This window comes from Terrapene carolina, unplaced genomic scaffold, assembly GCF_002925995.2.
Source record: "Terrapene carolina triunguis isolate 2854851 unplaced genomic scaffold, T_m_triunguis-2.0 Scaffold85, whole genome shotgun sequence".
NCBI classification, from domain to species: Eukaryota; Metazoa; Chordata; order Testudines; family Emydidae; genus Terrapene; species Terrapene triunguis.
The window spans coordinates 25,168,214-25,191,636 of NW_020664436.1; the positions used below are offsets into that span (position 1 = coordinate 25,168,214).

General features: G+C 41.0%; 2 protein-coding genes across 5 annotated transcripts in view; both read left to right on the forward strand.

Annotated features, from left to right (window-relative positions):
- The window catches only part of GNPAT (glyceronephosphate O-acyltransferase), a 46,903-nt gene extending 38,112 nt beyond the window's left edge, over positions 1–8,791 (forward strand). For all 4 annotated transcript variants that reach the window (XM_026649689.2, XM_026649690.2, XM_026649691.2 and 1 more), the window contains 5 exons: positions 3,194–3,334; positions 5,854–5,953; positions 6,057–6,150; positions 8,153–8,214; positions 8,479–8,791. In XM_026649689.2, coding sequence (XP_026505474.1) covers positions 3,194–3,334; positions 5,854–5,953; positions 6,057–6,150; positions 8,153–8,214; positions 8,479–8,522 — 441 coding nt within the window. In that variant the 3' untranslated portion in view covers positions 8,523–8,791. The remainder of the gene's footprint in view (positions 1–3,193; positions 3,335–5,853; positions 5,954–6,056; positions 6,151–8,152; positions 8,215–8,478) is intronic.
- Positions 8,792–10,731: 1,940 nt separating this feature from the next.
- PDCD2 (programmed cell death 2) lies at positions 10,732–22,373 on the forward strand. The gene is made up of 6 exons (XM_024203856.2): positions 10,732–11,036; positions 11,434–11,676; positions 16,061–16,222; positions 18,070–18,185; positions 19,407–19,523; positions 22,012–22,373. Exons 1-6 carry the CDS (start codon positions 10,751–10,753, stop codon positions 22,171–22,173), a joined length of 1,086 nt encoding a protein of 361 aa, XP_024059624.1. The 5' UTR covers positions 10,732–10,750; the 3' UTR covers positions 22,174–22,373.
- The last annotated feature ends 1,050 nt before the right edge of the window (positions 22,374–23,423 follow it).

The following is a 23,423-nucleotide window of genomic DNA, read 5'->3' on the forward strand; positions in this document are numbered from 1 at the left end:
TAGTTCAAAAGAAAAAATACCAAGAAGGATTAGGTGATGCTATATGTTTGCTGCTCCCACTGAAATTAAAGTGAATGGAAGTTTTGATATTTAATAGTTCAGGGATTGGGCCCAAATAGCTGCCCAAGTTTTATTTTAATCAAAAAATAAGTTACGTAAACACTTTAGACAAAAGTAACAAATTATTATATTGCATTTGTACTATTTTAAAATAGCCACAGCTTTTCAATACAAAAAAGAAACCCTTCCAGGTTGCTTATGTGACTGCATATGTTAACTTAAAGGTTCAAGAAATGTTTTCTTAAAATAAAATAAAATAAAATAAAATAAAATAAAACAAAACAAAAAACACACACCATAGCACCAAACTTGAAGGAAGTGTTTACACTGGAAACACAGATTAAAAGTGTTGTGTATTTGGTTGTCGAAAAGCTTAATTATGGTGGAACTACAAAGAACAGCTCTTACAGTCCCATCAATCCTTTTGCTATATGGTGTCGGAAATGCTTTGGATTTTAGAGTGCAGATCTGAGGTGTTCTCACTTCAAAAGTCTTCAGGAAGTTTAATTCCTAACTACATTGTAAGTCCCCTAGAATAGTTTTACAAAGGGTGTAGAAGTGTGAATATATTTTGACATAGAAAAAAGAGAAAGTAGTCTTACATTTCTAAAAATTCTGTAAATACAGTGAAAGAAATCCTAAAATTTGTATATATTGGAGAACTCAGAATTTGTGCTGTCAATTAATCACAGTTAACTCACGTGATTAACTCAAAAAAATTAATTGCAATTAAAAAAAGTTAATTGCAATTAATCACACTGTTAAACAATAGAATACCAATTGAAATTTATTAAATATTTTTGGATGTTTTTCTACACTTTCAAATATATTGATTTCTGTTACAGCACAGAATACAATGTACAGTGCTCACTTTATATTTTATTACAAATATTTTCACTGTAAAAATGATAAAAGAAATAGTATTTTTCAACTCACCTCATACAAGTACCGTAGTGCAATCTCTTTATCGTGAAAGTGTAACTTACAAATGTAGATTTTTCTTTTGTTACATAACTGCACTCAAAAACAAAACAATATAAAACTTTAGAGCAGGGATCAGCAACCTTTGTCTCACAGTCTGTCAGAGAAATCCGCTGGCGTGCCGGGACGGTTTGTTTACCTGCAGCGTCTGCAGGTTCGGCCGATCGCAGCTCCCACTGGCCGTGGTTTGCCATTCCAAGCCAATGGGGGCTGCAGGAAGCAGCAGCTAGCACATCCCTCGGCCCACGCCGCTTCCCGCAGCCCCCATTGGCCTGGAACGGCGAACCGCGGCCAGTGGGAGCTGCGATCGGCTGAACCTGCGGACGCTACAGGTAACCAAACCGTCCAGGCCTGCCAGCGGATTTCTCTGACGGGCCGCATTCCAAAGGTTGCCGATCCCTGCTTTAGAGCCTACAAGTCCACTCAGTCCTTCTTGTTCAGCCAGTCGCTAAGACAAACAAGTTTGTTTACATTGACGGGAGATACTGCTGCCTGCTTCTTATTTACAATGTCGCCTGAAAGTGAGAACAAGCGTTTGCATGGCACTTTTGTAGCCGGCATTGCAAGGTACAGTATTTACGTTCCAGATATGCTAAACATTCCTGTGCCCCTTCATGCTTTGGCCACCATTCCAGAGGACGTGCTTCCATGCTGATGATGCTCGTTTTAAAAAAAAAAAACACGTTCATTTAATTTGTGACTGAACTCCTTGCGGGAGAATTGTATGTCTCCTGTTCTGATTTACCCACATTCTACCATATATTTCATGTTATAACAGTCTAGGATGATGACCCAGCACATGTTCGTTTTAAGAACACTTTCGCAGCAGATTTGACAAAACGCAAAGAACTTACCAATGTGAGATTTCTAAAAATAGCTACAGCACTCGACCCAAAGTTTAAGAATCTAAAGTGCTGTCCAAAATCTGAGAGGGACGAGATGTGGAGCATGCTTTCAGAAGTCTTAAAAGAGCAACATTCAGATGCGGAAACTACAGAACCCGAAACACCAGAAAAGAAAAATCAGCCTTCTGCTGGTGGCATCTGACTCAGATGATGAAAATGAACATGTGTCAGTCCGCTCTGCTTTGGATCGTTATTGAACAGAACACATCATCAGCATGGATGTACATCCTCTGGAATGGTGTTGAAGCATGAAGGGACATATGAATCTTTAGCGCATCTGGCACGTAAATATTTTGCGACGCCGGCTACAACAGTGCCGTGTGAACGCCTGTTCTCACTTTCAGGTGACATTGTAAACAAGAAGTGAGCAGCATTATCTCCTGCCAATTGTAACCAAACTTGTTTGTCTGAGTGATTGGCTGAAGTAGGACTGAGTGGACTTGTGGGCTCTAATGTTTTACATTGTTTTATTTTTGAATGCAGTTATTTTTTTGTACATAATTCTACATTTGTAAGTTGCACTTTCATGATAAAGAGATTGCACTACAGTACTTGTAATGGGGAAATTGAAAAATACTATTTCTCTTGGTTTTTTAGAGTGCAAATATTTGTAATAAATATAAAATGAGCACTGTACACTTTGGTAGTCTGTGTTGTAATTGAAATCAATATATTTGAAAATGTAGAAAACATCCAAAAATTCTTAAATAAATGGTATTCTATTATTGTTTAACAGCGCGACTTTCGATAGGAATTAGGTGCCTAAACGTTGTTTATGTCTTTGAAAATCTCCCCCTTATTTTAAGTAGGAAAAGAAGTTTCGTTTGACCTTATGATAACTAACTCCACTTCAGCCATGGCATGGTCCCTACTTTAGAGAGCTTTTAACATGTTTTATGTTAGATGGTTGTCATACTGGGGCAAAGTCCTGGATAAAGTGATGTAGGCTAATGTAATGCCAACTTCTTTCCTAGACAAGACAAGGTCCCAGAGGCCTTCCTGTGACGATAGAGAGGCCATTATATTTTGAGGCCTCTCAGTTTGAGAATATAAACTTGGTGAAAATATGAACTCAATACCTTTTTAGAAATTGATTCTTGGTATACCTGAGTGTCTAGAAAACTTCTTTCAGAAACTTCAGTGGCAGCCTGATGGTAGCTGTATACTTTATTTTCATGAGGAGACTTAGCTGCACTTGTCCTAGTTGGGAAAAGTACCAGTTACACTGTTTTTCCTTTGCCCCACAGGACTTTGAAGAAGGATGTTTTCTGCTTACAAAATGTGATGTAATTCAAGTGACTCCCCAGGAAATCTTAGTTACAGAGAAAGGAAATTCTGTAGCAGTTTTTTTGGCAGCTCTGTTCAGGCCTTTTATGGAAGGTTACCAGGTACACAATTCTTCACAAAGTTCGCACCTACTCTCTCCTGTCCCCCACCCATAAGTTCTATGGGGAATGGCATGAGTCATGGTTCTTCTATGGTAGAAACACTAAGTGTTAGCATGGGTGGGAGTGGAAGGGAGAAGATACATAGCAGTAGTAAGTTTTATCTAATGATGTGAAGAGATTGGTTCCCTCTCATGACACAGATTTTAAAAAAAATTTACAGGGTAATTAACTTCTTATGTGGTAGTGCTAAGGTTCTTGTGACAGGCTAGTTGGAGCTGTGGTATCTTTTATATAAGTGAATCTGCATGTGAGGGTTGGTGTTCTGGCCCTGTGAAGTGCAGTTTATTTAAGAAGAGCAATCCAGAGCAACAAACACCTTGTCCTGTTTAGGTCCCAGCACAAATAGCAGCCAATTCAAAAAAATAAATGAGTAAGTTTTCAGCCAAAAGAGGAAAGGTAGGCTCCGTGGTTCCCTTAGCTCTAGCCCCCTCCCTAGCAAATCATTCCCTCTGGATTTATAAAGCTCACTTCTCAGGGAATCTGTTGTTAATGGGCTAATTGTCAGTCCTTAGAAGAAGGACTTCTTTAGCATATATAAGTGGATAGTATGCAAACTGCAGAAGTTGGTTGTATGTTTGGCCAAAGCCTGCGTGGGAATTCTTCACCCTGTCAATGTCTATTTTAATTCTACTCCCGTCCCACGAAGCCTACCAAAACAAAATAACTCTTTACACTTCTTAAATAAAATAAATATGCTAGAAGAGGATAGCAAATTCCCACCACTGTGTAACCATGTTAGTTATTGGCTAGATCATAGTGGCCAGGGTCATAAGAACATAAGAATGGTTATACTGGGTCAGACCAAAGGTCCATCTAGGCTAGTATCCTGTCTTCTGACAGTGGCCAATGCCAGGTGCCCCAGAGGGAATGAACAGAACAGGTAATCATCAAGTGATCCATCCCGTCGCCCATCCCCAGCTTCTGGCAAACAGGCTCAGGACGCCATTGATGGACCTATCCGCCATGAATTTATCTAGTTCTTTTTTGAACCCTGTTATAGTCTTGGCCTTCACAGCATCCTCTGACAAGGAGTTTCACAGGTTGACTGTGCATTGTGTGAAAAAATACTTCCTTTTGTTTGTTTTAAACGTGCTGCCTATTAATTTCATTTGGTGGCCCCTAGTTCTTGTGTTATGAGGAGGAGTAAATAACACTTCCTTATTTACTTTCTCCACCCCAACATGATTTTATAGACCTCTATTATATCCCCTCTTAGTCGTCTCTTTTTCAAGCTGAAAAGTCCCAGTCTTATTAATCTCTCCTCATACGGCAGCCATTCCATACGCCTAATCATTTTTGTTGCCCTTTTCTGAACCTTTTCCAATTCCAATATATCTTTTTTGAGATGGGGCGACCACATCTGCACGCAGTATTCAAGATCTGGGCCTATCATGGATTTATAGATAGGCAATATGATATTTTATGTCTTATTATCTATCCCTTTCTTAATGATTCCCAACATTCTGTTTGCTTTTTTGACTGCCGCTGGACGTTGAGTGGATGTTTTTAGAGAACTCTCCACAATGACTCCAAGATCTTTCTTGAGTAGTTGCAGCTAATTTAGACCCCATCATTTTATATGTATAGTTGGGATTATGTTTTCCAATGTGCATTACTTTACATTTATCAACATTGAATTTCATCTGCCATTTGGTTGCCCAGTCACCCAGTTTGAGAGATCTTTTTGTAGCTCTTTGCAGTCTGCCTGGGACTTAACTATCTTGAGTAGTTTTGTATCATCTGCAAATTTTGCCACCTCACTGTTTACCCCTTTTTCCAGATAATTTATGAATATGTTAAATAGGACTGAGCCCAGTACAGACCCCTGGGGGACACTGCTATTTACCTCTCTCCATTCTGAAAACTGGCCATTTATTCCTACCCTTTGTTTCCTATCTTTTAACCAGTTACCAATCCATGAGAGAACCTTCCCTCTTATCCCATGACTGCTTACTTTGCTTTAGAGCCTTTGGTGAGGTTCCTTGTCAAAGGCTTTCTAAAAATCTAAATACACTATATCCACTGGATCCCCCTTGTCCACATGATTGTTTGTCTATTGATGGCTCTTCCACTGACTCACTGTTGACCTAGGACAGGTTACTTGACTTCGGTATCTCACTTTCCCCATCTGTGAAATGGATGTTGCTGAAAAGGAATGTCACTTTTGACAGTGAGGCAACTTTTTCAAAGACAAGGACCATAAACCAGTTTCTAATATGATTTATTATTCAGTCTTGTTTTATATACTAAGATTCTTGTTATGATTACCCAAACAATATTAAATTTTTCTAATGCTTTGCATAATATTATATTTGTCAGCCCACTAAAAATATATCTTCCAAATTGATTATTAGGAGGATATGTTATTCCTTTAAAAATATTTGCTTGTAATTAAAGACCAATTCAAGTTACGGAATAAGAGGAAAAGCTCGAACACTTTTTTAAATTTTATTTTTTAGATAATCAGCAGATATCTTTCAAAAGAAACAAAAGAGGCCTTTACCGAAAAGCAGTTTATACTTGGAATCCGTAACTTTGCTTTTCAGCTTCTTGAGACAGGTACGTTTGCTTTGTGTGGTGGTGCTGGTGCTGTGATACCTTACGTGTGTAATAGTTTGAGTGATTAATGGACTTTTAATTGCCCCCTATGCTTTCTCTGTAGGAAGCACTCAGTGTTATGAAGTTTTGTCTTCTGACTTGCAGAAAAATGCCTTGGCAGCTTTTGTGCGCCTAGATGTAGTGAAGAGGATGAAAACGTAAGTAATACAAGAGGCCCTCGGGTTTGCAAGAATATTATTAGTAAAAGTATTTTGCGGGGTCTGGACACAAGTTGGAAGGTAAATGCAGACAATGTATTGTCATTATGAGTCTGACTAGATCCAAGGATGAGATCTAACGTAATTATCAATTGCAATGAGTGGTTATACATTGGAGATACTTCCGTTAGTATATCATAATTCATGTACAGAACCATTGGACTCTTTTTATCTGATATCTTAATGGTTGAACTATAAAATACTAAACAATATATTACAACCCTGATTTTTCTGAACTTGAGCCAACTAAAGTTTGATTATATACACCTCTACCCCGATATAACACAAATGTGGATATAACACGGTAAAGCAGTGCTCCGGGGGGGGGGCAGGGCAGGGCTGCGCACTCCAGTGGATCAAAGCAAGTTCGATATAATGCGGTTTCACCTATAACGTGGTAAGATTTTTTTGGCTCCCGAGGACAGCATTATATCGAGGTAGAGGGGTACCCCCCCAGTGTCATACTGAGTCACAAAGTTGGCACCTTCTTTGTATGCGCCAGTTCCCCAAATATGGCATCTCTTCATTCTATATTAGGATTATGGGATCTGAAATACAGAATTTACAAAGTTCACTAGATGGCTTCTAAATCTTTTGACCCCATTGCTTTTTTATCTTGAGGTTTGAGGTGTTTTCCCCCAAGACCTTTGGATAAACAGGATTCTGCTCTGTTTGCGTAGATTGTTTGTAACACACTTTAAAATAGCTAGGTTTTTTTAATCTCCTTTTTATTAAAATGGAGACACAAATTACTGTTACAGGCAATGTAGTAAACGGCTCATTCTGACTGTACCATAGTGTTGACTTTTGCTTTAGCATTGCAAGTTAAATGAATTTAAGCTACACTGTCTAACATTTCTAGTTATGAATAAATACTAGGGTTAACTGATAAAATATGAAACCAGCTAATGCTATAAAAAATAGTGTGTGTATACACATAAATGTGTTCATATTTTATAAATTCCGAATATATTATGGATCTTCCTATGGTATTAGTTAGTAGGGCAAACAGTTTGCAATGAGCAGATTACCTGGCAAATTTAGCCCTTTTCCCTTTTATGAATAGTCTGTTAATAGACACATTTTTACAAACTTGCATACTAGTCACAGTTGACCAAATGATGTATCCAATTTATTGTGAATAATCGGTCTTTGTTCTGCGATCTTAGTTGTGTGCTATGTTAGTTCTTTGATTGGGTGACCTTCTAGCTCAAACACTCAGATTTCAATCAAGACTACCAACAGACTACTGGTGGGAACGCTAGTGTAAAATAGGGATGCTTTCCTACATCACTGGGGTGTTGAGGATGAATTAGTTAAGACTAGTAGAGCACTTTGAATACATCAGTTGCTATTGTGGTATCAGCCTTTCCACAGCACCTAGCTGTGATGTTACAAAAATAGCAACAAAGAGTCCTGTGGCACCTTATAGACTAACAAATGTATTGGAGCATAAGCTTTCGTGGGGGAATACCCACTTCGTCAGACTGCTTTTTACAGATCCAGACTAACACGGCTACCATTCTGATATGTTACAAAAATAAACTTTTATGAGGCACATCCTCAGCTGAGGTAAATTGGTGTAGCTCCATGGAAGTCAGTGGTGCTATGATAATTTACACTAGCTCAAGATCTAACTTGATTTCAGATGGGTAGTTAAAACTCATATAATAAAACAACAGGGGAAGGGAAATACAGGAGAAAAAATATGGTCTAGAAGCATACCTATCCCTCTGTAGTAGGGCTTTTTCAAAGAGCATCTGTGATGCGTCAGCAGACCTTTTAGAGCTGATTATGTGCGTAAAATTGATGGAGGAAGAATAATGAAAATATTATTTGCTCCAGATAACTTGAAGTGTTATCCTTTTTTTAAAATTCATTTTCCCATCCCAAAAGAATAACGGCTTTATTACTGTTTTTTGTTGTTTTTTTCCTTATCCAGGACCAATGGATTTACTTACACTGTAAACAAAGAGGCATTCAATAAAACAGCAGAAATGTTTGGTAAGTGTATTTCTTATTGGTATACTAGTTAAACATGTATTTATGGGGAGACTTTCAAAGTCACAAAGAACAGTTACATACCTAATTCCCATTGAAAGTCACATTATGTCTGGTATCGCATTACAATATATGCAGTAAAAATACTAATGTGAGATCTGAATGAAAAATAAGCTGTTTTTAAAATGTTCTTGCTTGCATGATTAACTCCAGCTTTCATTGGACGTAGCCTTCTAATCAATGTATGTGCTTCTCTTTCATCCTTAGATTCTCGGATACCCATAAGGAAACTTGTGACTGCAAGACTTTAATATTAATTAAAAGGCTTTGAATTACTTGACTGTGTGCACTATAATCCGCAAAGAACACTGACAAGTACTCAACTGGAGTATGGCTAGGTACAGAAGTATACATCTTGCCTTTTCCATTTGGGAATTTTCATATGTATTATACTAGATGGCGGGCAAAGGTTGTTCAATTGGAATATTTTCATTACCAGTACTGAACTTTGTCAGTACTGATGCTTACTGTGTTCCTTTTTAAACTAAATTTAATCATCTTTTTGGATACATATTTAAGGGGAAAAAATGCACAGAAACATCTACTTTAAATACTTTTTTAGTTTTGTTACAAGGAAATGTTTTGTTTCAAATAGGTTATTTCATCAATGTGAAACTATAATTGAGAACTAAAGACTTAACATTAAACATAATATTTAGACAAAAATGTTGCTGGTTGTCGTATCTATGTTATGGCCATTGTGCTCTTCTTTCATAGAATAAATGTCCTGTAACTGCCAAAATCCTGCTTCTCTCTTTATCACTTGTTTTATAACTTGATTTGTATTTATTTTTATGTGCAGCTGGGACTACCAAGTATTTAGCTTCTGCACAAAATCTGCCTTAGCATTTAAAACTGAGTTTAAAGCAGTTTGCGCTGTTTTCAATTGTTAAAATATTGGTATCAATACTTATTCTGCGATGCCTTGTTGTTTCTTTGTGAATGAGGCTTTATAAATGCATTTTGTCAGTGTTACTGTTCTTCTCAACTACCGTGTGATCTGTGTGTATACTGTGTAAATAGATATGTATATTCTGGTACCACCACCACCACCTGTTAAGGTGGCGTTTGTATCAGGGATGTGTCTTGCTGTCCCATGAAAATCTGCCTACATTTGGCTTAGTTTTAAGCTTTTGGAAAAAAAATCTGTTCATACGTGCTCAATACAGACTTGCTACAGTTTCTTTAAGTTCCCTAAACATTCTGGGCATGCTCCAGCCAGAGCTAATCAGAACTTCCCCTGCAGTTTTAGTTCTGGGCTGTTCTGGGCCACATTGGTTCTGGGTCTAGGCACCAGAACGGAAAGGATAGAGATTTCCTCTCCTTACTGGGCCTGGCAGTGTAAAGGAGGAAGGCGCCTTATTTGAATTCAGAGGGGACAAGAGGTGGACCAGGAGTAGGGGAGTAGATTGGGACAAAAAGCCTGGAATGTAACCAAGATCCTGAGTCTGACCATTCTTCTGCTGTCAGTAAATATCTGTGCACCTCACTGCTAAAGTGTCTCATCCCTCTCTAGGACTGGTCCACAGAGAGGATGACAATGCTCCTTTAGCTCAGTGGGTTCTAACCCAGCTGATGACCATTTGGGGTGTCAATATGATGATTGACTGATCAAATATTTTTTTTTAAAACCCTAGGGAATTACCCCCACCCTCCCACCCACGCCTACCCCTATCCCTGAACAGTAATGCTGCACAAACACTCAAATTAGGGGGGGAAAGGCACTAGCCACTTTAATTCTGGCATTTCCTAACTTGAGTGTTTAATTTTTGTGTGCATAGTGAGTTTTACTATATCTCTGTATCTAAAATTTTCTCTGCTACAGGTGTTGTGTATCAGCTGACTGCTACCCTTGAGTTAACTGCATGTCACTGGGGGAGTGGAGCTTGTAGTTTGAGGTTTTATTTAAATGAAGAGCATGGTACATGTAAAACTAATTGCATAAACATCCACGTATGTAGCAGGTAACTAACGTGTAAAAGGTGTAGGATGTGTACATGGAAGTTGCGATAGGACGGCGTTCTAAACCTTTTTCTTTGAGGCCCCCTGAAATCAGCCCTCCCCTGCCAGGAGCTGGGTCTGGGGCAACAGCAACAACCCCTCCCCGTTCCTGGGGCACAGCTTGCTTTGATGATGGCTTCCATGGGCTGGATTATGGGGAGAGGCGGCTCCGCCGTCGAGTCTGACACTGGAGCAAAGAAACAACAAGCGCTTCCCCCGAGCCTGGGGAACGCGCTGCCGGACACGACGGAGCAAATCCGCCGCGGCCCGCGCTTCCGGAGCTTGACAGGGGCCCGTGCTAATTGCAACAGCGCGCACTTCCGGTATGGGAGCTGATCGGACGCGTTTCGCATCCTCACTTCCGGTATGGGAGCTGGTGGGACGCGTTTCAGCACCGCGCACTTCCGGTATAAGAGCCGGTCGGACAACTTTTGGCACCGCGCACTTCCGGTGCACGCGTGTTGTGTTGGCCGCGCGCATGGGGTCGCGCGTGGAGCTGGGGTTCGCGGAGGAGGCGGCCCCGTGGCGCCTGAGCAGCGCCCAGTTCCCCAGCAAGGTGGGGGGGCGGCCGGCGTGGCTGGGCGAGTCCGGGCTGCCGGGCCCCGCCGAGCTGCGCTGCGGACGGTGCGGGCGGCCCTGCGCCTTCCTGCTGCAGCTCTACGCGCCGCTCCCCGGCCGCCCCGACGCCTTCCACCGCGGCCTCTTCGTGTTCTGCTGCCGCGGGCCCGCCTGCTACCGGCCCGGGGCCCAGGGGCCGCTGCGAGGTGAGAGACCCGCCCCGTCCCGCTCCGCGCCACCACAGCCCCGGGCTGAGACCCCCCCCCGGCACCTGGGGGGGGCTGCCCCCCCCCCCACCGCCCCCCCCGCGCGGCCCCCACGTCCCCCCCCCGGGGGGCCCCTATCCCCCCCCCCCCCCCCACCGCTCCCTCCACAGATGATTCCCCCTTAGTGATGTGTAAACTCTTTGGGGGTAACGTCTGTGCTGCCTTTGTACAGCGCCTAACACGGGGGGCCTGTCCCCTTGGTAGGTTTCCTAGGTGCTACCACCGTGCAAAAAAGAATAACCCAAACCATCACTCGTAGGACTTTTGGGAACTGCCCTATGCTGCTGATCAATGGACAAATGGCGTTTGGTCCATTCACTCCTGTGTTTCTTTCAAGTTTTTAGGAACCAGCTTCCGAGAAAGAATGACACCTATTCCTATGATCCACCACCTGAAACGCCCCCTCCTGAAGGGCATCCCCCTGTGGGCCTGCACCTTCAATGTGGAGCTCATCTATGCAGAGTCTGTGGCTGTTTAGGGCCAAAGGCATGTTCCAAATGTCACAGGGCCCATTACTGTAGTAAAGATCATCAAACTGTAGATTGGAAATTGGGACACAAACTATCTTGTGCGCAGTCAGGTGAGTTAAGTGGAATTTAAAATAAACCTGGGAAAATTCTGTCTGGAAGATAAAGCAATGCTGCTGCTGCTTGTTTTCTTTTTTTGCCTTTTATATTTTAAAGAGAACTTCTTAAAATGTAGTGCAGTATGGAACAAAAGTATGATGCAAGTCCAACAAGAGTTACTTACATTCTTAATAATCTAGCAGGGGAAGAGTCAACCATTATTCTTGTTCCTTTTGCTAGAGATAGTACATTGCACAGGAGAAATAACACTAATCTGTATTTCCTTCTAAATTGACTAGAAGATCATGTCCACATCTTTATTATGCCATAAAACTCCGTAAACAATTATGAAAAATCAAAGGCTGTATTGTTTTAGTATAAAGAGAATACTAAGTTTTGATTCTATTTGTAGGACAAATTCAATGATAATGGGATGTCTGTGGCTTCAACATATTTCATGGTTAACACAAGGGTTAAGTTCCTTTTGCAGTCCAAAACTGAACTGCATTCACCATGTTGGGAAGTAATTGTTAATGTAAGAGATGAGAGTCATTAGGTGAACTTACCTCATATAAAATGGTAAGGGTCTAAGTGTATTTAATGAATCATGTCTATACATATATATCACACAGTAGTTAGTAATCTATATAAGCAAGTGCATAATCAGTATGAATATAGGCCTGGTTTAGTTTGGTTCATTAGACCTTGGAATAACCCTTTTTGGGGAAAGGAATGCAAAACAATGTTTTTGGCTTACTAAATATCCTGTTATTTCACTTCTTGAAATGTTCCTGATATTTGAGTACAGAACAAGGATGAAGTAACAATGAGAGGGTCACAATTTCCCCCGCCAAATATAATCAGAATAAACAACGAAGTCCCTGTTAAATATTAAGATTGTTTTGTTGCTAATAAGTAGATAAACTCATTATATAACCTAGTGTGTAATCTTATATTTGGTCATAGATATTGTTAATCATTATTATGTAGTGATTTGAAGAAGAAGGGTGCTGATAGAAAGTAAGGTGGCATGGGTATAAAAATGTGTATGCAGACTGAAGTCTTTGCCTTTCACAACCTTGTCTGTATATACTCAGCCAAGTCACTGGCCACATGTACCTCAGCAGATCACTAGGATATGGCACTTTGTATCCATGCTGAAATAAACCTGTTCCTTAGATCTGAACTCTGGAGTTAGCAGTGGTTTTGTCTGCTACAGCCGACAATGGCTGCCTGCTTTGCAAGGTGACCTGTGGGCATGGTTGGTGGTCCAGAAAACATCCTTGCAGTTATAAGCATTTGTAATGTGGAAAGAGAGCTTTGTGAAACCTGGGTGTAACAATAGAGCAGGGGTCGGCAACCTTTCAGAAGTGGTGTGCTTTATTCACTCTAATTTAAGGTTTCGCATGCCAGTAATACATGTTAACGTTTTTAGAAGGTCTCATTCTAGAAGTCTATAATATATAACTAAACTATTGTTGTATGTAAAGTAAATAAGGTTTTTAAAATGTTTAAGAAGCTTCATTTAAAATTAAATTAAAATGCAGAGCCCCCCGGACTGGTGGCCGGGACCCAGGCAGTGTGAGTGCCACTGAAAATCAGCTTGCGTGCCGCAGGTTGCCTATCCCTGCAATAGAGCATGGCTTATCTGAGATCTGAATTGGTTCATTTAATTGTAATAAATGATTTAGAGTAGGACGATGATAAACAACAGCACTGCAAACAAAGACAAACAAATTCAGCTAAAGATTTTTTTTTTTTTAATTGCTTGGCCTTGCATAAATTGTATTTGTTAAAGAAAATATGCAAAATAGTAATAATACTGGTACTGCAACCAAAATAACCTAGAACTGTTGAAGAAGTCAGTATTATTGTTGCAGAAGTAACAAAAACTAAACTTTTTTCAACTCGTCAAAATGTCTTGGTTGGTGGTTTAATGACTTGCAAAGGAAAGAAAATAAGTCTGTGCCTTGTGCTGCTTTATGGCTTATAAAGAAGGCATGAATAGAATCCTAGAAATGTAGGGCTGAAAGGGAACTCGACAGGGCAAGTCCAGCCCCCTGTGCTGAAATAGGGTAACCCTAGTCTAAGATTACTTGGTCCTGCCTCAACAATCAAAAAAGGGGGGGGGGAGCCCCGCCTCACCCCCATCCACTCCCTCCCACTTCCCCCCTCAGAACCCCCAACCCCCCCGTCCCTAACTGCCCCTCAGGACCCCACCCCCTACCTAAGCCTCCCTGCTCCTTGTCCCCTGACTGTCCCCTCCTGAGACCCCCCCCACCCTAACTGCCCCCCTAGGACTCTACCTGTTCCCTGGCTGCCCCAATCCTTATTCACACCCCCGCCTCCAGACAGACCCCCGGGACTCCCTCGCCCCATCCAACCACTCCCCGCCCCCTGACAGGACCCCCAGAACTCCGGACCCATCCAACCCTCTCCCTGACTGCCCCCCAGGATTCCCCTTACCGTGCCCATACCAGTCAGACGCTGGCTCCACGTGGAGGCAAAACACTGCTGGGCTGCACAGCCCCTCCCCTGCAGAGTGCTGGGGGGGGGGTCGGGGGAGGGGCTCTGGCTGCTGGAGGCCAATGGGAGCGGCTCAATCAGGCCCAGGCACCCAATCAGCCGTGCTGCACTCTGCATGGGGGGGAGAGGAGGGGGGGGGAGAGGAAATCCCAGACCTTTTAACCTTATTACCAATTCCTCCCAGATGGCTATTTAAAGACGAAAAAGCCGGACATGTCCGTGAAATACAGACGGATGGTAACCCTATCTTAGACTATCCCTGATACGTGTTTGTTCAACATGTTCTTAAAAACCTCCAATGATGGGGATTCCACAGCCTTCCTTGGAAGCCTATTCCAGAGCTTAACTAACCTTATAGTTAGAAAGCTTTTCCTAACATCTAACCTAAATCTCCCTTGCTGCAGATTGTTTTTCCAGAAGTTCTTCTATTGCTAGATTTACACTTCAGAACTTAAGATCTTGTCTACTTTGCCTCTCCTGAAAATTAGTAAATTTATGTAATCAGAAAAGCAACTGTGGAAGAGTGGCTTCTTTTATTGAGTTTAAAAATATATTTAACTCCAATTTAACTCAGACACTTGGGAGAAAAGATTTTTTTTCAGTTAAAGATTCAACACCATCATCTTTCAACTAAAGGCTACAAAGTCCCAATCCATATCCAGAGTTTTTTAGCGAAAACAGAGATTGCAAGATTTTTTTGATATTCCTGATATAACGCGACCCGATATAACAGTAAAGCAGGGCTCCGGGGGTGGGGGGGGCTGCATGCTCCAGTGGATCAAAGGAAGTTCAATATAACGTGGTTTCACCTATAACGCGGTAAGATTTTTTTGGCTCCCGAGGACAGCAATATATCGGGGTAGAGGTGTATTTCTAAAGCAAAAAACCTCCAGTCTCAATCACAGCTTTCTGGCCTTCATATGTCATAAATAACAAAATAGCCATAAACCTTTGTTTCCCTTTGCTGGTCATTTTTAAGGTGTTTTAATTATAAAGTGTAAAGGAACATCTAAAGTTGATTCTTAAAGGGATACAGTCAAGGTTAGTAGACAGAAAATGTGCTAGCAGGTATTGGTGCACTTGGTACATTTTCTTTTGTACTCTACCCCTACTTGTATGCTTTTCTCGTAAGATTTTGTTTGCGGGTAAAGTGACACAAGAACTGAATGCTGCAGAGAGTAGATTTCTTGTATATTTCATATCATTTTTATTGAAAATGTTCTTTCATCTTCTCATCAGATACTGTGATCCTCTTACAGTTATGTGGGCTCTGGTGCACACAGTGGTATGCCTACATTTTTTCCTGTTTCCTACTCACAACAAATAGGCATTTAGTGGAGAAGTATTAGGGGTTGTGTGCTTGATTCATGTGAGTACACCAGTCAGAAAGAAGGCTTTTAATTTTACAGATCTCTGCAATGTGTTATCTGTTTTTAATAAATCTACTTCTGTTCTCTTAGCCCAGATAACTGATATTTTAAAAAATAAACTACTAGAACAAGTCACTGTAAAGTGAGAGAATGTTTTCATACGTTGACCACTAAGACGACTTACTTAGGCAAACATGTCTGTGTTGACTCTATGTTTTGTGTTCCAGTCCATCATACCCCCAATTTGTCTGTTCATCTACCTATTGCATCTTGTCATTACTCCTGATCAGTGATTTCATTTGGGGGAACTGTTCTTGTTTTACTCATTTGTGCAGTGCCTAGCACTGTGGGGCCTCAATCCTGATTGGAGCCTCAAGACACTACCGCTATATAAATAATCATATTTGCCTTGGCAACCTTAACAGTGCAGTTTTAAGCAGGAGATGAAGTATAGCATCAAGCAGTGAAATGATAAAAACAGTAGTTCTCTTGTGTGTTGCAGCTCAGCTGGAGACTGCAATTCCAGATCACAAGTTCCTTTTTCCAGAGTATGAAATTGTAATAGAACCTGAGGAAATGGAAACGCCTGGTGACAGTCAAACAGATCCAGATACCCAAAAGAACTTGGAGAAACATGACGAACTGGAGGCTGCAGGCAGTGCAAGTAAGAAATAAAATGGGCTTCCGAGAGAGTTTTCTATATGCATTGTATGTTACTTCACAAATTGAAATATTCAGTGATTTTAAATCAAGTGTTAACTATAAACTACATATTATAAAGGATTAGTCTACAAATCATCGTTGAAGAAAATGGAAAAAACCCATTGTAGCTACTGCTTCTGTTAACTACAGTTCATCACCATGTGCATGCGCTTTATGATGCGTGTAGAAGTATATATAATTCATTTAAATTACCATTTTTAAATTTTATTGAAAGCATGCTAATGAGGTAACTAGTGACTAGATTCATAGCACTGTGCCAGTGTTCTGGTTTGGTAGGGGGATTTCTTGAAGACTTCTCTTAGTCTCTAGGTTTACTTTTGGAGACAACTTGTAGTTAGTAGCTTTTAAAATTACTTACCCAGCTGTACCTAAAATCCGGCCTGTGCTAGAAGAAAGCTGTTTTGAAAATGGGTTTGGTAACTCTCCATATACTCCTGGGGGAATTAATGTTCTGCGCAGAATTTCCTCTCTTCTCCCTCCCCCTCTACCCTCCCCCCACGGAAGTGGGCTGCAGAGCTGCTGGCCACCACTAGGGGTCGCTGGATCCATCAGAGGCCAGCTCACAAATAGACACTGTGGTGTGGGGGAGAAGGGGACAAAGCTGGAGGGTTCTGGGCAGCTACAGTTCCCCACATGCACTAAAGGAAGGAGGCGGCATGCAGGAAACTCCACACGAGCCCAGGATCAGGCTGTTTCTCCCTCTAGATCCCTGGGCTCTGGGAGGGTAGGGGTACGTCTGAGTGTCTGGGCTGGGGGGCACCCTGCAACTAGGCTCTGGGCCCTAGGGGGTGCGAGTGTCTGGGCTGTGGCTGGGCTCTAGGGGAGGAGGTAGTGCAAGTATCTGGGCTGGGGGGCACCTTGTGGCTGGGCAGCAGAGAAACAGGAACTGTGTTGTCGTAGGGGTTTCTTTAACTCTCTACTCCTGGGGGCGGGGAGGGGGGAGGTTGTCTGTATTGTTACAGACGTAGTTGCTGACAAGTATTTTGAAATAAATTTCTAAAATAATTGAAACTGGTGTGACTATATAGTGTTAAATTAGCAAATAAAATTTGCAGAATTTTAAAACATAGTGCAGAATTTTTAATTTGTTGGTGCAGAATTCCCCCAGGAGTATCCTTAACTCTGAATGAAAAACAGGAAATCCTAGATCCTTTACGTGAAGGGTGAGTGAATCATGTGAAACTATACCCACTTAACTGGACTTGAATTCAGATATAGCATGATTTGGAGTTTGTGATGAGACAAAATGCTGCCCATTTTTAAACTTGTAATTTAACATTGTCTAAAACTTTGTGGGTGGGGCTTAGTAAAGATACAGAATGGTACAACCACACTGAGCATGAGTGATGAGCATTGTATAAGGGACGCGAACACATAGGTCTTTTCAATTTGTTAAATTTTTGAAGTTGTAAATTTACTGACTCCCACATGTGCCTACTTCATTGGTCTTTTTTTAGTGTCAAATTCAGAAAGTACATCAGTTTTGTGCTCCATGTTTCAGACACACACTTTCCTAGATGAATTCTGCCTGTCTTCCTTGCATACTTCTCTCTAATGCTCTAATATTTAAATGTATGCTTAAAATAGTACAGAACTAATGGGTCACACAACTGGCTACATCTGTTGACCCTCCAAACAGGCTGAAGCTTGTCTCTGATGTTGCAGTTTGCTTTCCTGAACATTGGATGCTTGAACTGATTTTAGAGGACGGTAGAGAGACAAATATTATATTGTAAGCTTTAACTTTGGCCATACTATGTTACCCTGTGTTGCCTTTTTTCCCCTTGGGTGAAGGTTTTGAGTCACTAGATGAGGAGGTATTGGAGGCAATGGCAAAACATGAGACTCGAGAAGACAAGATTTTCCAAAAGTTTAAAAATCGAATAGCTGCAGAGCCAGAACAGGTAAAAGGAAAAGTATCTTTTAAAATACTAATCACCTAATGGTCAAAAGGTGGATGCCTGCTTTATTTTTGGAACATATATTGCAGCCTTGATGCTTACATAGCATCCTGATTGTGTTTCTATCAATTGTGCCTCTTTAGCACAAATATCTTAAATTGCTGAGGTCAAAGATGGAGAGAAGTTTCACTAGATCATCCAGTCTACATGCCCACCAACATAGAATAAAAGTCCCCAGATACAAGACCTACCTGATATTATCGCAAGGTGTCAGCCTCTGTTGTACTTAGACCAGCTTTGTTAAAGCTTGACAAATTAAGATACTTGTCTAGGGCTTCGAAAAAACTACTTACCCAAGGTAAGTAGAAATTTAGTTAAGGTGGGAGGGTTGAGTGGAGCTGGGAGCTACGGGGAGAGGGGGATCTGCTGCCCTTCTGTGGAAAGGGAGAAAGCAAGCAGAGTAGCATCATCTCTCTTTTTCCCCATGCCCTGCAGGTTCCCTTCCTGTTTTTCTTTTTTCCTTCTAAGCCGTGTCCAAGTTGCAAGGTGAAACTCTATCACTATCACTCAAGCATGAGAGTCTGGGAGGGGGGGAGGGTCTTGTTGTTAAAGAGACAGAACTGTGAATTGGGAGACCTGGGTTCTGATCTGGTACACCTCTACCCCGACATAATGCGTCCCGATATAACACGGATTCGGATATAACGTGGTAAAGCAGCGCTCCGGCAGATCAAAGCAAGTTCAATATAATGTGGTTTCACCTATAATGCGGTAAGATTTTTTGGCTCCCGAGGACAGCGTTATATCGGGGTAGAGGTGTACCTGCTACAGATTTCCTTTGTTATCTTGGATGAATCAGTCTACTTCCCCTACTCCCAAACAGAAGCTTTGAGTCTAAAATTGTTGTTATAGGGCTTTGCGATTATCTGTTATGGAAATGCAAAGTATTACTGTTTGTTGCTGGACCAATGCTACAGGGCTTGGGGAAATTCTGGCATTTTGTTTCCTCAAGCAGTCAAACCATATAAAAGTCTTTTCTTGTTTGTTTATTTAAGAAAACCTATACCCAATTACAATGGACTTTGCTAACAAGTTTTAGTGGGAGTGGGGGCGGGGGGGAAATAACCTTGATCAATGTCTATTTAAACATAGCTATCTGTGATTGGTTATTAATTATACAACTGAAAAGACTGTCAGTTACTTAATACTTCTATTCAATTTCAGATTCTCAGATACTGTCGAGGAGGAGAAGGTCCCATATGGATCTCAGGTGAAAACATTCCTCAGATGAAAGATATTCCAAATTGTTCATGTGGTGCCCAAAGGATGTTTGAATTCCAAGTACGTGAATTGGTCCAAGGATATATTTTTGGTGTATGATTAAAAACCTATTTTAAGTCTGAAATAGTAGTGTTAGCTGATGGCTAGAGCGAAAGGAGTTCTATTTGAATTCACAGAATAGCTGTGCTAAAGTGTAGAAGCCTCAATTACTAGTGTAACAGTCCTTCCTTATGAGATTTTTATCATGCAGTAAATAGCACTTTTTTTTCCTCCTGATCTGTTTGTAGCCAACAAAATAGTACACTTTTTCTATCCAGTTGAGGGTCATATGAATGTCTTCTAAATGTGAAATTCTATGGAAAAAAGTAAGGGTGAAGGGGGATTCTTTCAGAATTGTTTGACACTACTGCATGGTTTTAAAGAGAAAAATGTTCTAATGTGGACTGCCAGACTTTCAGTTCCAGACACCCTCACCATGAAGTTCAAACAGCTCATGCTCCCCCAACCTTCCTTGTGGAAGAGGGGAGAGTTTGTGTGAGGGAGTGTTCTGCCACATTGCTGACAGAAGGAAAAAGGAACTGAGGGAAAGGGGAATCTGGTGTTAGGTTTCATTGTAGCTGATGTGCCCAGTCACCTGTTGGGGAAAATCTCTTCCTGTCAGTTACTACCAAGTGCTGCCTCTACATGCAGATTTGGTGTGGTGGGAATATGGTTCCTGTTTGCAGTAGAACCCAAATGTGAGGGAATGCTGGAATGAAAAACCCATTCTTTCCTGGTACTGAAATACACAACGTTATTCACTGAGTATAACTGGTTTTTATCAAAATCTTTAATGTACAAGATAAGAAGCTTGACATTCCATTTAAAACAGTGTCACTTGGTAAACATTCTGAAGAAATCATAAGTGAATGCTGGGCTGCAGGATGGAAGTGGAAAGTCCTTTCATTTCACCAGCTCGTGTCATTACATGAATTCTATCTATATTATACTTTGTCTTGCTACAGTACCTTAGGACTTGTCTACACAGGAAAGTTTTACCACTTAAACTGGTATAATTATATAGTAGATTCCACTTAAAAGCAATCCTGATATTAGCAGCTCCCAGTTAGTGGCAACATATTGCTGGGAATCAATCCCTTCCCATTAGTATCAATGTTAATGAAATTGTTATTAGCAATGGCAGGCTGCTTGTTTGCAACCTTTTTTTTTTTGAGGAAGGCCCCACCTGCAGGCAGCTTCGTGAGCCTGCAGCTGGAACAGGCGCCCTTTGGGAGTCCCGCAGCCTACCTGGGGCTGGTGCTAGCCTGTTTCCTGCGGGGGCTGCAGCCTGGCATACCTGCCTTCACATACACATGGAGATAAGGGGGTGTGGGCAGAGCAGTAGCTGGAGGAGAGTTTACAGCCTGCATTCTGGGGCTGCCTGGTACCTCTCACTGCCCTCTTTGGGCTGTGCTCTGCAGGGGGCTGTGCATAAGGAAATGCTGAGCTGCAACCCGTAGAGAGCCCAGGGAAAGATACTGTTCAGCTCCATGAGTCTGAAGGCCCTGATGTTTGGGCTGCAGCCTCGCTTTCCTGAGGAAGGTTTGCAGCCAGCGAAGGCATGTCGTGGCACTTCCTTCCCTGCCTCCCAAACCTTCCTTTTGCTTAGCAACTGCTGGATAATAGCAAATGTTTGCTGGCAATAGAGGGGTTGCTCACAAGCAGAAACTACTGTACATGTATAACTTCCTGTGTGGACATGCTTATTTTGGTATGAGAGTGGCTTTATTGGGTTTAGTTTAAATCCCTTCCAAACTAAAAAAAAAAAAAAAAAAAAACAAAACACTTTTAAAAACAAAAAAGGATAATTTTTTTTTTTTTTAACATTTCCAGTCTCAGCTCTGCTGCAGCCTGCCTGGTGAGGTGCCATGTGGGAAACTCTGGCTCCTAAGCAAGCAGAGTACCCTGCCTGACCTTCCATCAAAAGTTTTGACCAAATCAGAACATTGCAGTTGAATGTTTTGATTATTGAATCAGCATTTTCCAACAAAATAATCTCTTTGGAAAACTTAATCTGCTCTAATTATAAAATATTAATGGATGTTCTAGTTAATTAGGTCTCCTTGCATATCTGTAATAACTTGATCATGGTTTTTCCATCCTCAGACTAAAAGGTGGCACTCTTGCACCAGAGATCATTCAAAGATGGGAAATCTATTAATCACAGAAATGTAGGGCTGGAAGGAACTTTAAGAGGTCATCCCTCCACCCACCCCCCTCCTGCTCAGTCAGGATTAAAGGATTAAGTATATCTAGACCATCCCTGAGAGATGTGTGTTGACATGTAGGAGTGGAGGCCTTGTGAAATACATGAAAGATAACAAGTAGCACAAGAGAACAGCCCAGGTTAGCAAACGTAAAGAAATTTTGATTTAAAATTCATTTATACGTTTACTGGAGGTCACATTTCAAACCGTGCATCAACCACTGTATCTCTTCTCCCACTCCAAAACAGAACAGCCAGAGCCATGTTCTTGACCTGTCTTACAAATCATGTCTTGTTCCTAAGGTTATGCCACAACTCCTGAACCACCTGAAGGTTGATAGCCTAGGAGAAAGTATTGACTGGGGAACGCTGGTAGTCTACACATGTGCTGAAAACTGTAACCAAGCAAATGGATATATGGAGGAGTTCATCTGGAAGCAGGACATTACTGCAGACTCTACTTAACTACTATACATTTATTTTTAGTTTCTGTAAAGAAATGAATTGAGTTTATACACATGTACTGAAGTGTTACACATTGCACAAAGGAAAAAAGGTAAATGAACTTATTTCATACTGAGGAACTAGCCCAGAGTTGTATCACCTTTAATGTGTATATTGTAATTAAATTATAGCTAAGTCATTAAAACAAACAGTTGAAATTTTGTGTGTGTATGTCACCAGTACACATGAGCTTGAGCATTTAAGTTTTCCTACCCATTGCTTTTACTTCATCGTGGATAGTGAAACCAAATGGTTGAAAGGTTCACTTTCTTGTGCAGTGACAATGCAATTGTTTCTTTGCTTTTTTAAAAAATGCTATCTTTAGTTTCACTCAAACACTTCTAGTGCTCCTAGATTCAGTAAATTGTCTTTTATAGTCAATTGTAGGCTTGTTCAGACAGTGTTTCCTTTAAATCAGTGATGTCTCAGCATTTTCTTAACAATGGAGATAAGCAGAGTATGATTGGGATCTGAAACCCAATCACTTACTGCATGATTTACTTGGTAAACTGCCAGCTGAGTTAATGTACTTTATCACTCAGTGTTTGACAGTGTACATTTACTTTATATAATGAGGCCAAGAAACAACAGTAATAATGTTTTGCAGTTACTGCTGCAGGGGCTAGAGTCCAGCTGGTTGAACAGTGGTGTGGAAATCTTACTCTAATCCTGGCTCTATTCTATTGTATGAGGGAAACTTAGTCCCTGCCCAAAGGTTACATTCTGTGCATAGCATTGTGGAAGTGGGGCTCTTACTTACAATATAAATTAAATGACATATGCTTCTATAGTATGTTTGTACAGTTTTTCAAAAATATTTAATAATGTGGCTTCCAACTCTGTAAAGTGCTATCACTAAGTTAGTGTTTTAGCTTTGGCAGTTAGATTCCTCTTTGCCTATTTTTACATCAAATCCAGAAAAATTCCATTACTGTGAAGACACACTCTGCAGCAGTAGCTTAATTATTGAATTTGCTGTCAAAGTAAATTGAAAAATTACCCCACCTGTTACAGTGGCTTTAAAAAGATTATCTGCATTTCTAGGGTTTTTTTGAGAGAGAGAGCGCACTTACTGGTGTGATGCAAATGTAGTTTCTCCACTATCTTAAGAGAAACTACATTCACAGCAATGTTTTTCTGAGGCAAAAATAGTTTTCCCCCATTCAAGTGTGTGTTTAATTGGTTATTTAAAAGAAACTGAATCCCAACTC